Raw genomic sequence first — 13,780 nt, forward strand, 5'->3', positions numbered from 1 at the left:
GTTAATGTATAAAGTGAAAAATAAGCAACTGCCCTTTAGAATTCAAGAATTTTTCACGGAGAGGGAAAATGTAATCTAAGGGGCTTGTATTATTTTAAAATTGCAGGGGCTCGGACGACCAGGAAAGGTTTCTGTGTCTCCATTTGTGGCCCTAAAATATGGAATAAACTAATGGAGGAACTCAAGCGATGTCCAAATATTATTCAGTTTGAATATCAATATAAAGAAATGATGTTCTCTAGATATGTCACTGATGAAGAAAAATGAGTTTGTGCCCTATGAGTTGCTGTATTATGAATGTAGTTTGTTCGGTAACATTGGGATTGTGTCCTATGAGTTGCAGTGATTGAGCGGTTGAAATAGGGAGTGGGAATAAATGGGTATTTTGCTTCCCCCACTCTTTTTTGGACTGGATTTAACTGGATGGATGTATAATTTTTTATATACACGTACAATTTTTATTTCTTTGGTTAATGGGGTAGGCATCTACAAGCTTTCCTTTGCCTAACTCTTTTTGGCTGCATGGGTGCGCTGTTGGACTATTTTCTCTTTTTCTTTGTTGGACTGATTTCTCTTTTTCTTTCTTTGTATGTTTTGTTAATTGCTTGGATCCATGTGTGCCAAAATAAATTCAATAAAATAAAAATAAATAAATAAATAAACTATCTCACTATTTGTTTTGTATTATTCCACATTAGATTGTCATTCCACCTCACTGCAGTCCCACTTTGTAATGCTTGGCTTTCCCAGGGACCCATGTGATGGAGGGGTCGGGACGCATGGTGGTGACTGCTGTCGGAGTTAACTCTCAAACTGGAATCATCTTCACTCTGCTGGGTGCTGGAGCAGAGGAAGAAGAGAAGAAAGAAAAGAAAGGTATGATCCTTGCATGATTAAATAGTCGTCATATGAAAACATGTCCAATTAACATGTTTTCTGTCATTTGTATTTTATTTATTTATTTTGATTACACTGAGGTGATTCTTTGTCATTGTTGCCCGGTGAAGGTTACTGTGCTTTGGTCACTGCCTTACCTAATGCGCCGCAAACGTTTGTAATTCTGTTATCTGTAATTGTTGTGTTGGTTATTACGAGATGGCTTATAATCAATAAACTAACAAATGATCCCGTTTAAGTTATGTGAACTTCTTTGTATTTCTAGTTCCTGACCATAAGCCTCTCCTGGGCGTTTGCCTTTGAATGCCTAAAAACACTTTATGAATTGAGTACTGGTGCACAGTTGTGAGCTGCAGTGTCCAGGTGCTGTGGGTTCAGGTGCATTGTTATCCTTACTCTCTTATCTTTCCAAATTCGCCTTGAAGGAGATGCAGTGGAAGATGGACACCAGACTACAGGTACAATAACACTTTTCTCTGACCCTGGGAGTGCTACTTGCTTCTTTTGACCTCTAACCCGTAATAGCCCCAGTAAACCCCCGGAACTCTTCACCGCTACACTACCAAAGTCCTCACTTAAAGACCTCACAAATATATATATGTATTTTTCTTTTTTACAGATGATGCCTATTAGGGCATCAACAAATGCTTATTTGCATAACTGATTAATCAATTAATTATTTGCTCAATGAATTGATTAGTTATGTCCATAAAATGTTGAATGAAAGTGTTTTCCAGAACCCAAGATGAAGCCTTCAAATGTCTTGTTTTGTCCACAACCCTCAGGTATTCAGGTTACTGCCTGATCAAAATAAACTAGTAAAATAAACCAGAAAGTATTCCTGTTTAAGATGCTGAAATCAGAGCATTTTCATTAAAAAAAAGACTCAAAACAATTATTTGATTTTCAAAATAGTTATAGATTAATTAGTAGTTGAATAATCAGTGAAATTGTTCAGAAACTACTAAAATAAACCATTAAGCAGTCCCATTTAAGTTGCTGAAATCAGAGAATTTTGATTTAAATAAAAGACTAAAGACTGTTAATCAATTATCAAAATATTTCTACATTAATTAACAGTCAATTAATAATCAACGAATCCTTAAAGCTCTGGCATGTCATACAGCTTTCAGAGTAAGTAGCTAGTTAGTATTCAGGATCAGTTTTTCTTTCTTTTTTGGCAAAGTGGAGAATTCTGCAAATAATATAAATACTTTCAGATTCATTCCATTAATGTTCTCATTCTGATGTGTCATATATTGTCACTTTTCAGAGTGCCTTTGTATCTGCACACAGCAGGGGTCTCATTTATAAATGTGATGTACTCACAAAGACCATGTGTACATCTTTTCCCACACATTAATGGTGACTTTAAGCATGAAAAATGTGTGGTGAGAATGTGCATACTTCACATATACTGCAGACCATGGATACTCATTTTTTCAGAGGACATCAAATCAATGTTGCAGAGGAACAGACAAAGTGAGATGTGATTTAACATAAAACAAAGCAGCCAGTGTCACAGAGCTTGTTTCTTAACATTAACATAGAATTTCCGTTCATGCACCTACATTATTAACATTGCGTGTAAGTTACCATTCACAACCTGCACTGTAAATAACTGAGTGTGAATTAAATTTTATCTGCTCTCTTATTTATTTATGCAATAAGTGATTGTGTGTGTATGTAGGGGTGGGGTGGGGGGGTAGGTACATTGATTGTCTCTAAGGATTTTCTTTTGTTCGTGATCTTAGAACTGACACCACCAAAATGCAACATGCACTGAACAAAAATATAAATGCAACACTTTTGTTTTTGCTCCCATTTTTCATGAGCTGAATTCAAAGATTGAAAACATTTTCTATATACACAAAAGACCTTTTCCTCTTAAATATTGTTCACAAATCTGTCTAAATCTGTGTTACAGAGCACTTTTGTTTTTGCTCCCATTTTTCATGAGCCGAATTCAAAGATTGAAAACATTTTCTATATACACAAAAGACCTTTTCCTCTTAAATATTGTTCACAAATCTGTCTAAATCTGTGTTACAGAGCACTTCTCTTTTGCCGAGATAATCCATCCCACCTCACAAGTGTGGCATATAAAGATGCTGATTAGACAGCATGATTATTGCACAGGTGTGCCTTAGTCTGGCCACAATGTCTTTTTTTGTGTTAAGAAAGGCATCGAGACACACAACAGACACAAATGAAAGCTGCATTTTTTTATGTGTCAGTTGTCACGGTACTTACAACTGTTGCTAAAACTAGTTAAATGCAATGGTACCAGAGCCGACTCTAGCCATTTTAGTGGCCTAGGTGAGATTATGGTTTGGTGTTCCCTCACCCCTCTATGCACACACACCACCCCATGCATTAATAGATGACAGACCGTTAAGTTTAACTGTTGATCAAACACACCAGCACACAAAAAACACACTACAATAGCATAAATAACAATTAAAAATTAAATGAAATATCATAAATAAACCAGAGTTCCTGTTCAGATTTTGTGCAAATATTTTAGAAAGTCCTGACAGCAACCACAACATGAATAATAAAAAAGGTGCTATGGTCAAACAATACAAATCAGTGCAATATAATATAAAATACAATACAAAAGTTGCAGTGCAGAGTTTAACTCAGTCAGTCCCAGTGACAGCAAATATTTTTCCCTTTTTTTCCAACATCATGCGTCATTAGCCGCGGTTCACGGATTAACACCTTGATTCTGCTTAAAGCTGCACTCCAGTCATCATCTATCTCAGCAACACATATCTGAAGCTTTTGTACAACAATCATTTCCACATAAATTCAGCATTATTTCATCATAAAAGACAACTGAAGTGATCAGAGCGCCATGGCTACACGGCTGCTAGCTGATGCGTTCACTGTGCGTCGGTCATTTCAAAGCGTCATCAGGTTTTGCCTCATTTTTGCTTAAAATGGCCTTGTTTCTGCTTAAAACTGGCTTTAGAATGATTTAAGATGATTTACCTTGTCATCTGATGGTTAATAGGCCCATTAATCCATTTGATCATTTTAGGTGAAGAGAGTCAGACTCAGACCAACTGCTGTGGTCCAAATGACACATGCGCAGTGAAGGCAGGCGGGCCAATTTTTAGGGGGGGGGGGACCGTTCGGTCTGCGACACCAAGTTTTCTTTACTTTGCATTAAAATTTACTTTTAAATTGGCTGTGCAGCACCTTTAAACGTGCAGTCCCTTTTCATTTTTTGTTTTACCTTTTAAGTTATGAAAGGGATTTTCTTGTGTGCCACTTTAATTTTGTTCCCTAGTGTTCAAATAAAGGATTCTTATATCACAACTTTGATTAAAATTTGATTTGTCTGGAGATGTTTTAGAATTTTGACCCATGTGGGCTAAAACACAGCCACAAAATTCCATGACACGTTTTCTGTGACTATGTCATAGATGACCGGGGGGTTACAACCCCCAAACAGCATTGTTTACCAGAATGTCATTTGGTGCTCAACTTATGCATGCTAGTCTTGGCATCATGGAGCCGAAGTAAAGCAATGGACCTTTTATTGCAACTGAAAGTGCAAAAAGATTTTATAAAATTGAAGGAGAAAGACAGTGAAGTACACAAAAAATAATTCCATTGGGACAAAAACTGGCCAAATTTCACATGAAAATTTTGCTGGATATCTGCTGGAGAGTTAAGGTGACTTTCACACCATTTTTCTTGGTTTTCCAGCTTTATTAATATAGTTTTAATATATTTTTCAGAGTTGTAAGTCAGAAATTCAGAGTTCCCAGTTTCCTTCAAATGCAGCATGAACTTTGAACCTTCAGGATGTGCGTGTAGTGAGCTCACTGTATTTACCATGGGATCCCTCCAAAATAACCAGCAACAATAAAATTAGCTGTAATCTTGTGATGTACAACAGAAAAAAAGACCCTTTATGATGACATTTCAACACAAGTTTTCAAAAATCAAAAAGGGACTATACCTTTAAATTTATTTGATTGTATTTCTGCTTGATTTATGATTTTGTGAGGCTTGATGATTAAACATGAATAACATGGTTCATTAGAAAGTTATTGGCAGAGGTAAAAATCAGATACATTTTTATTATACATGTAATATTATATCGATACAATACAGGAAAGTAATTTATCCTACATTAGACTCTTCTCCAAGTTGTCATCATATTTTGTTGTACTGTTCTTTGTTCATATTTTGTGTCTCATGTTCATACAGTGTTACACTTATTTGTTTTGTAACTTTCTTAAAAAAGAAAAAAAAAAACAAGAAAAACTCCTCAGTTTATACTGCAGGAGTACATACCATACACATAAATACACAAATTCTAAATAAAAATGAACAGTTTCCACTGAGCATAACATCTGTTGTGTTGACATGCAGTCTACCTGTACTGAATCTTATGGATGTGCTATAACCATGTTATTTCTGTTCACTGTTGTGTGTGCACACGTGTGTCTGTGTGTATTCATGTTTGGCCCCTATTGTTACTGGTTAGACTGCTCCCATCCCCCTATCCACCCCATCGCCACTATAGCCACGGATGGGCAGCAGGCATTAATGCCCCTGGCAGTGCAGCCTAATTAATGTAGGTTGACAAAAACTCTGACATCTTTCCTTGTGTGATGTCATCTGATTTCTCCAACCTGCTCCTACCATCCATCGGTGCTGACTTTCTACTCTGATCTGCCTTCTGTTTTGCTGTCGTCATGCATATCCACAACCTCAGTGCATGGCCACTTCTGTTGTAGAATTAGTGTTTTTCCATTTTCTTCTCTTCATATGCTCTCTTTGTCCTGTAATGACTTCAGAGGCGAGCCATTTGGAATGATAAAAATTTGGATTCTGTCGTGCATAATTAAAAACAAAACAACCTCAGATGTATGTATTATGTCATTCAAGATGCTTTAAAAGTAATGAAAGATTTTGAATGTTTTTGTATTTCTTTTCTGATCTGGTTTTCTGAAGGATGTCAGATGGGATTGGGTTTCTTTAGTGGTGTTGCCAGGACATTTTCTGCTTGTTTTTCAACTTTGTGGTCAGGTTGCTGTCTGAAGAGTTTTGGTCAATTGTCCATTTGACCACCTCCTTATGACAAACACCAGCCCTGGGGGTCATCAGTGTTGCAGTGCCTTGTTACTCAGCCTTGGCCTTACGATGTTTTAAGGCCCATTCATTTTCAAGGCCTTGATCTTGAGGGTTCAAAGCCTTTGTCATCTCAACATCATATAAGGCATTTTCAAAGCATATGAAATTTTGCTACTTTTAAATGCAATTTAGGCATCTAAAGCAATTTGAATAATGAACAAAAGGTAGCTGTGGATGCCAGAATAATTCTGTAAAATAAAGTGCATTAAAAAAGTCACATTTTACAGGATAAAACTATTGTAATTTGCAATAAATAAATAAATAAATGAGAATGAGGTGCAGGCAGTCTTGAAGCAGTGATATTCTGTTTGGGAAGCAAGCACACAAAAGTCAAAGTTAGCTTTATTGTCAATGCCACATGTACCGAACATGCACAGGATTGAAATTGCAGTACTGTCTGAGGCCCACGTTGCAAGCGATAATAATAATAAAAAAGATAATAGAAATGTAAAGATCCATGAGAGACTAAGGCATGCAAAATAGAAAAGTAAGGTGAAATGCAAACTATTAAACAAAATAAAACAGTACAATAATACAAAACAAAACAATAATTTGAGCTACAAAATTGTTTTAACTAATCGCTTGCACCATAATTTTTTCACACATTTTTTCAAACATATTACCTCCTCAATTCCAAACAGACTCGATTTTTTTTCCCCTGAACTCCTCATTTTAACATACTTTGTAGAAATATAGTAAAAATATGTTAATATGGTAATATGATGTACAATTCATCATATTTTCAGAGTAGTCCATATTCTGTGGCTGTTATGGTTAGGGGTCCGGACGGGACTGGACTGTTACAGGTGATGGACTTAAATGCTGGGAGCAAGGAACAGAACTGTTGTGAATGAAAAGGGATTTATTTACAATAAACAAGTGAACAATTCAGTGCTGGTGAGATGACCTGGTAAGACAAGATGGGGCCCATTGTAGCGGTGGAACATCTGGGAGCTGCAGAGCACACACGGACAGACTTGGGAGTTTGAGAACAAGCAGGAATCCTGGAGTGTAAGGTTCTGGAGCCGGGGCCAGGTGGGACGCAAAGAGCCGAGAACAGGAACTAGGAGAACGGAGGTGAGTGATTGCACTTGTAACACTGAAGCCTTTAACAGCACACAGTTCACAGAAGGCTCAAAACAGGAATGTTTACAGTTCTGAAAACAATGTTCACAGTCTAAGAAATAAGGTTTGCTGTTTAGGAATCGCTCACAGTTCATGAGTAATCTTCAGAGGTCAGGTGCATCTTGTTACGCAGTTCCAATTAAGCAGCACTTGACTTTAGAACCGACTTGGAAAGTTCTTGGTGGTCCAATATCAGAGTTCATACAGTTCTAGGAAAACAGTTCTTGGAAATAGTTCTTGTTACTAGTTCTTGGAACAGTTCTTAGTCATGCACATTCATGGAGGGAGACAGACACCCTCTCTACTTTTAAGATTAGGCTTAAAACTTCCCTTTTTGCTAAAGCTTATAGCTAGGGCTGGATCAGGTGACCCTGAACCATCCCTTAGTTATGCTGCTATAGATGTAGACTGCCTGGGGGTTCCCATGATGCACTGTTTCTTTCTCTTTTTGCTCTGTATGCACCACTCTGCATTTAATCATTAGTGATCGATCTCTGCTCCCCTCCACAGCATGTCTTTTTCCTGGTTCTCTCCCTCAGCCCCAACCAGTCCCAGCAGAAGACTGCACCTCCCTGAGCCTTGTTCTGCTGGAGGTTTCTTCCTGTTAAAAGGGAGTTTTTCCTTCCCACTGTAGCCAAGTGCTTGCTCACAGGGGGTCGTTTTGACCGTTGGGGTTTTACATAATTATTGTATGGCCTTGCCTTACAATATAAAGCGCCTTGGGGCAACTGTTTGTTGTGATTTGGCGCTATATAAAAAAAAATTGATTGATTGATTGATTGATTCATGGACAGGAGCTGCGTGAGAGTGGAATCTTGCAGGACATGAAGGAACTTAACTGAAGCTTGGCAGAGCTGCGCGCTCTGTAGCTGAGAGCGGTGGTGCAGATAGTTGTGGAGCCAGGAGCATTTGCGACATGGAAGGCACACAGGAGAGTGTCTGGAAACACCAGAGAAAACAAGCTCTAATACAGGAATTAGAGTTGACCAAGTTACCCTGAAATGAGCTGCGGAAAGCTCCGATGTCAGAGCGCATGGAAGCAGTAGGAAAGACAAGATCATGGTCATGGAATCTCTGGGAAGCTCCTGGAAGAATCTGGTCTCAAGAAAAATGAACTGGCTTCATGGCACGGAAAATGAAGAATCCGGCAAACACTGAGCTTAAAACCAGGGTTTAAGTCGCCCGCTTCTGATGAGCCGCTCATAAGCTTCGGGTACGAGGGGAAGATGAGCTGTGATGAGCTTCAGGTGTTCCTCGGCTCTGCAGTGCACCTTCTGGTGGGAAAACAGACAAACTACACACAAGGTTAAAAAAGGGCAAAGGACCAGGGCAGACCATGACAGTGGTAGCATAGTAGCACAAAGAAGTGTGCTTGTCTGCCAAGCAAAATATTTTAGATTCAAGGCTGCCTGATGTTCATTCTACTTATAGAGTTGGAGCTGTTTTAGGGAAAAATCAGATCAACATTTGGATTCCGATGCCAAACCTCCTATGGTGGTCCTGAGCAAAATGGGAGCAGCATAACAAAATCTCATTGAATGGTGAAATAATTCATTTGAAAACAGCATGACAATGTTTATTCGTAAGATGAAGCTGTTGGATGTAGTGATGCAAAATGTTACTTGTTTTTGCAAATTACAACAATTTGTGTCCACACAGTACAGGTAGGACTGGATGAAGAGGTCTAGTGTCGCTTTAAGTAGCTCATGCACCTTCATATTTTGTTTCAGCTCGATCAGTCTTCTTTCTACCAGTTTCCCACCACCCTGAAATCACACCTGGGTGGTGTGATTTTGGGATTGATGATATTAAGCTTGTGTATGTATGTATGATGCAAAAGATGCTAGAATAACAGAATAACAGAGCTTGAACATCTGTGTATCACATGCATAGCAGCCAAAAAAATAGTACAAGAACAAATTTTGTGCCGAGATGTTTTCTTGGTGAGGACATGAGCCTTCTGAAGGTCCCTTATAAGTAGCTCATGACGTATGATTTGGCAAAAATAATGTTGTCAGATAACAGTTTAATTCAGGTAATTAAACATATAAACATATATATAGATCTGGTAAGTGCCTGTGTGACTCCCAGCGTGAATGAGTTTGACCCCCTCTGCTGCAGAGCGACTTCTCTTAGCCGGGTCAGATCACACGGTGCAGATGTTCTACTTTAATTTGATCATATTTGGACAAAATGTGGAAAAAAAGCCCCATATTCTTTGGAGCACTCAGGAGAGCAGTGTGTACAGTCTGTACTTGAGGCAGCAGGGAGGTGATTTGTGCGGTAGCGGTGACCTTCTGCCGTCCTGGGCAGTGATTTGTCATCTTCAGCTTCACTGCAACTCCAGGGAACTCGCTAACGTGAAAACGGAGGCTTATGCTTATTTTGTGGTTATAGGTCAAACACAGTATGAAAAATTAAATTCTGGGAACTTTTTCCCTCTGTAACTTCTGAGTGCAAAGCACTCGAAAACAGATGTTGCTCAATTTCAAACATGCTCACTGCTGAGAGAAGCAGTGCATATCTGTGTAATTGTAGCCTGGCTGGATAATGCGATCAACATTACACTCTGTAATAAATGCTGTCTTAATTATAATATTTTATCCTCAAAACATTGTGCATATATTTGATTTGGATGAAAATAATGACTTTTATTTGTTGCTAAATAGTGAACATTTCTGAGAATGCTGCCTTTCTTGGCCAGGATTGCCCTTGTAAAAGAGATTTTGATCTCAATGGGCTCTTTACCTGGTTAAATAATAAAGGTTATTATTATTAGATGGGCGGCACGGTGGCTTAGTGGCTAGCACTGTTGCCTCACAGCGAGAGGGTCTTGGGTTCAATTCCCGTGGCCTTTCTGTGTGGAGTTTGCATGTTCTTGTTTGCGTGGGTTTCCTCCGGGTGCTCCGGTTTCCTCCCACATCCAAAGACATGCGGCTTAGGTGGATTGGAATCTTTAAATTGTCCGTAGGTGTTGTGTGTGGGTGTGTCTGTTTATGACCCTGCGACAGACTGGCGTCCTGTCCTGGGTGTACCCCGCCTCGCGCTATATGGCTGCTGTGATAGGCTCCAGCCCCCCGCGACCCTTAATTGGACTAAGCGGTAGAAGATGGATGGATGGATGGACTGCTTATGTTCAAACCATTATTGGTGATAGAAAGGCCCATTTCTGCAGTGACCAAGCGGTTGTAACACCTCCAAAATAAGACAATTAAGCAATAGTAACCATGGGAATAAAGACTGTAATGACTATGGTAATCTGACCTTTTGTCCCAGTGACCTTGACCCAAATGATTGACCTTTGTATGACCTTGCCTGGGCAATTCTGAAATCCATCAAAGTGTCTGTGTGTGTGCCTTATTTGGTCCAAATTGAAAATCAATTCCTTGACCTTCTCCAAAATAAATTGTTTTTGTTTCTATTTTAAATAGTAATTTCAAGGTCAACATTTATTTACTGACATAACAAGTCTGGCAGATGTCAGCAAAAGGACCTGGAATGAGTACACAGACATAAAATAGTCTTGACCTGGGCAGTTCTGGTGGAAATTGGCCAAAACAAAAACCCCTAAGAACCATGGTCATTATTCTGTCCACAGTAGTTTTGAAAACATGAGTGTCAGGCAAGGATTTTTTTTTAATAGTGCCAATAAAAAATACTGTTGAATATCTGTTCATTTGTTAGGAAGGATTTCAGTGCTTCCCCAGCATTCAGAATCAGGTCTTGCAGTTGTTCAAAAATGTATGGTTTAAAGAGATCCATTTATTTCTCCTGTTGCTGTGCAGCACACATAATTTAAATGCCCGTTACATACTTTATTTAACAGAAGTAACTTGCTCCACGGTCAGAGGCATATCTAGTGTGTGTGTGTGTGTGTGAGAGAGAGAGAGAGTGAGTGAGAGAGAGAGAGAGTGTGTGTGTGTGTGTGTGTGTGTGAGAGAGTGAGGTAGTGGACTTTTGTTCTATATTTAAGCCTTAACGATCATTAAGTAAACAGCCACAGAGCTGTTAAATGTGTAAAACTGTACAAAAATGTTTGATTCATGATGTTTTTCAAACAAATTGTAACATTCAAGAAACAGATTTCAAAATGAAAATGGTCTTGATCAGGTCATCATTAAAGGGATAATATTGGGCAAAATCCCTTTTTGTCTAGCTTTTACATTTTAATGTATTTGATGTTTAATGTTCAACATCGCCAAAGTCCCACAATTCAATGACTGTTTTCACAGCCATTCTCCTGCTATTAAAGTAAATTTGTCCTGATACATCTTGTTTGAGATGTCTGTGAAATTTATAACACAAATTCCCCCAAATGCTTTAATTTTATTTCAGATTATTATTATTCAGATTATGATGCATCACACATGACACCACCTTAATTGAGGTGCTACAAAATGTAAGAAAATTACACTTTGTATTGCAGCATTGAGTCATGCTGAATGTGTTTGAAGTGCCATATTTCTGCAAAATTCTTAGGTTACATGGTGCTTTAATTTTTACACATATATGAGGAGTTTTTACTCACTGCTTTGGCGTTTCTGAGGACCTTGCATTTTTCCAATCTGTGCCTCATCATTTGAGTACCTTCCCCACAAAAAAACTATACATGCAATTAAATTAGAATAATTAACCACAAAGCTTGTAATTAGTTGAATTTTTAATTACTTGACAGTCTTGTTAATTTATGTCTGCTGCAAATTCACACAATGTACACAAAAACAACAACAAACAAATGCATTGCAAATAGCCAAAACACAACAAAAGTAGTAACAACACAAATATAGGTTTCTGCCCAAAGGACTTTTACTGACTTCTGCGGTTAAGTGCATTGCAAATAAAATAATAAAATGTGAAAATATAGCTCTCTCAAGAGTGAAATCATCAATAAAGTAAATGCAGTCAGTAAATTTACACAGCTCTGCCAGCCAGGTAGAGACGAAGCTAATAGAGCGCCACGACACATTTGATCTGTCAGTAAAAGTCCGCTGGGTGCAAACATCTTTTTTTGTTTCTTTGGGTACTTAAGCTGTGCTGTGGCTATTTGCGGCGTATATGTTATTGCGTGTGTTGTGTGAATTTCCAGTAGGCACGTTGTCAAAATAAATGGTTGCATATGGATTAAGTTAAATTTGTCCTCTGTGTTTGCAAGCATTTTCTCAATCTGGACCCGGATTCATAAAGCAGTCTAATCTAGTTTAGTTGAATAAACTCACTTAGTTGACTAATTTTTTTGACGTTAGTCGTTTCACAAAGCACTTAGTTGGCTAAAGTTTCACATTACCATTAAGTTTTTAGCCTGGTACAGAGAAGTCTAATCTTATTTTAGTCAACAAAACTTCAGTGTCTTACCTCAACAAATGGTGGCTATCATGTACCAACACTTGATGGAGCACTCAAGAGCACCCCTATGTCACTTGTATTCCTTCAAAAGGAGAGCTTCCTCTGCAGCAGACGATTGTCATGATGCATTTCTGACAGTTCTCACATTAGCCACTGGGTGTAGCTGTTACACTGAGCAGCGTTGTGTTGTGTTGATGGAAGTGTAGAAGAAGAAACTGATGAATGAAACTGCTAGGCTAAGTGCTAAGCATTTCATTCTGCAGTTCGTATGGGTCTGTAAATGTTAATAGTCAGTAAACGAAACAAAGGTTGGTTAGTTCATGACAAAGACCAACCTGGACGTAAACAAAACTGTCACGCATTGGAGCCATCTCTTGGCAACAGAACACGCAAGGTCAGTATGCCTGTGAAAACTGCAAAGGTAAGATTTTCAAGCTGCAAATTTAACCGGCGATGTGAAACGGGGATTAGGATAATCTTGGGCGACTAACTGTAGTTGACTAAGAATGTTTAGTAGACTGAAAGATTAGACTGCTTTATGAAACCAAGCCCAGGAAGACATTTTTTGGATGTAGCTTCTTGTTGAACTATTGTAGGCAGTTTTTGTATTTTTATTCATTTTCTGAATTTGTAAGAGTAGTATTAACTTGTAGTGTTGCAGTCCTTTAGTGGCCGCCGTAGATTTCAGAAGACAATAAATCCTCATGTAACCAATATGCAACAGCGTAATAATACACTGTCGCTGAACTTAGATTGAGATTTTCTTCCAGCTGTTGTTATGTAACGTCCCCACGTGGGAGGCTTTTCCTTCAGGCTTTCTCTCTCTTTCTCTACGATCACATCTCCGATCTGCTTCCACCTAACTGTGTGATGTTGCATGTGCTTTCTGATTTCTTTTTCAGCCTTTGCATGTTCCTGCTTGTTTGTGTGTTCTGTACGTGTGTTTGTGGTATTTTCTGAAATCTTTCCCTCGCTGTCAGTGTTTGGTGTATTGAGATTTCTCACTTTATATCCTGACGGTTTTACTCGTATTTTAAATAATCTGTGTGAAATTAGTTGTGCTCATATTGTGATGTCATTTGAAACAGTATTTAGAGGTGGAGACAGTGATTTTTTTTCTTTTCTTAACTTCTCACTGAGGATAAGCAGAAGTATTATTATTTCATAAAAGCTCAACTGGCATATTTAAGATAAATTCTGCAAAAACATGTTTTGTTGCGCAATGCAAAGACAATCTGCACACTGGTCACCTCTCTGG

General features: G+C 38.4%; 1 protein-coding gene across 9 annotated transcripts in view; it reads left to right on the forward strand.

Moving 5' to 3' along the window:
* Positions 1 to 13,780, forward strand: part of atp2b2 (ATPase plasma membrane Ca2+ transporting 2) — a 488,858-nt gene that overhangs the window by 347,121 nt on the left and 127,957 nt on the right. For 7 of the 9 annotated variants that reach the window (XM_034166183.1, XM_034166192.1, XM_034166187.1 and 4 more), the window contains 2 exons: positions 751 to 876; positions 1,323 to 1,355. In XM_034166183.1, coding sequence (XP_034022074.1) covers positions 751 to 876; positions 1,323 to 1,355 — 159 coding nt within the window. The remainder of the gene's footprint in view (positions 1 to 750; positions 877 to 1,322; positions 1,356 to 13,780) is intronic. The other 2 variants (XM_034166186.1, XM_034166189.1) reach the window with 1 other exon arrangement.

This window comes from Thalassophryne amazonica, chromosome 3, assembly GCF_902500255.1.
Source record: "Thalassophryne amazonica chromosome 3, fThaAma1.1, whole genome shotgun sequence".
Lineage (NCBI taxonomy): Eukaryota > Metazoa > Chordata > Actinopteri > Batrachoidiformes > Batrachoididae > Thalassophryne > Thalassophryne amazonica.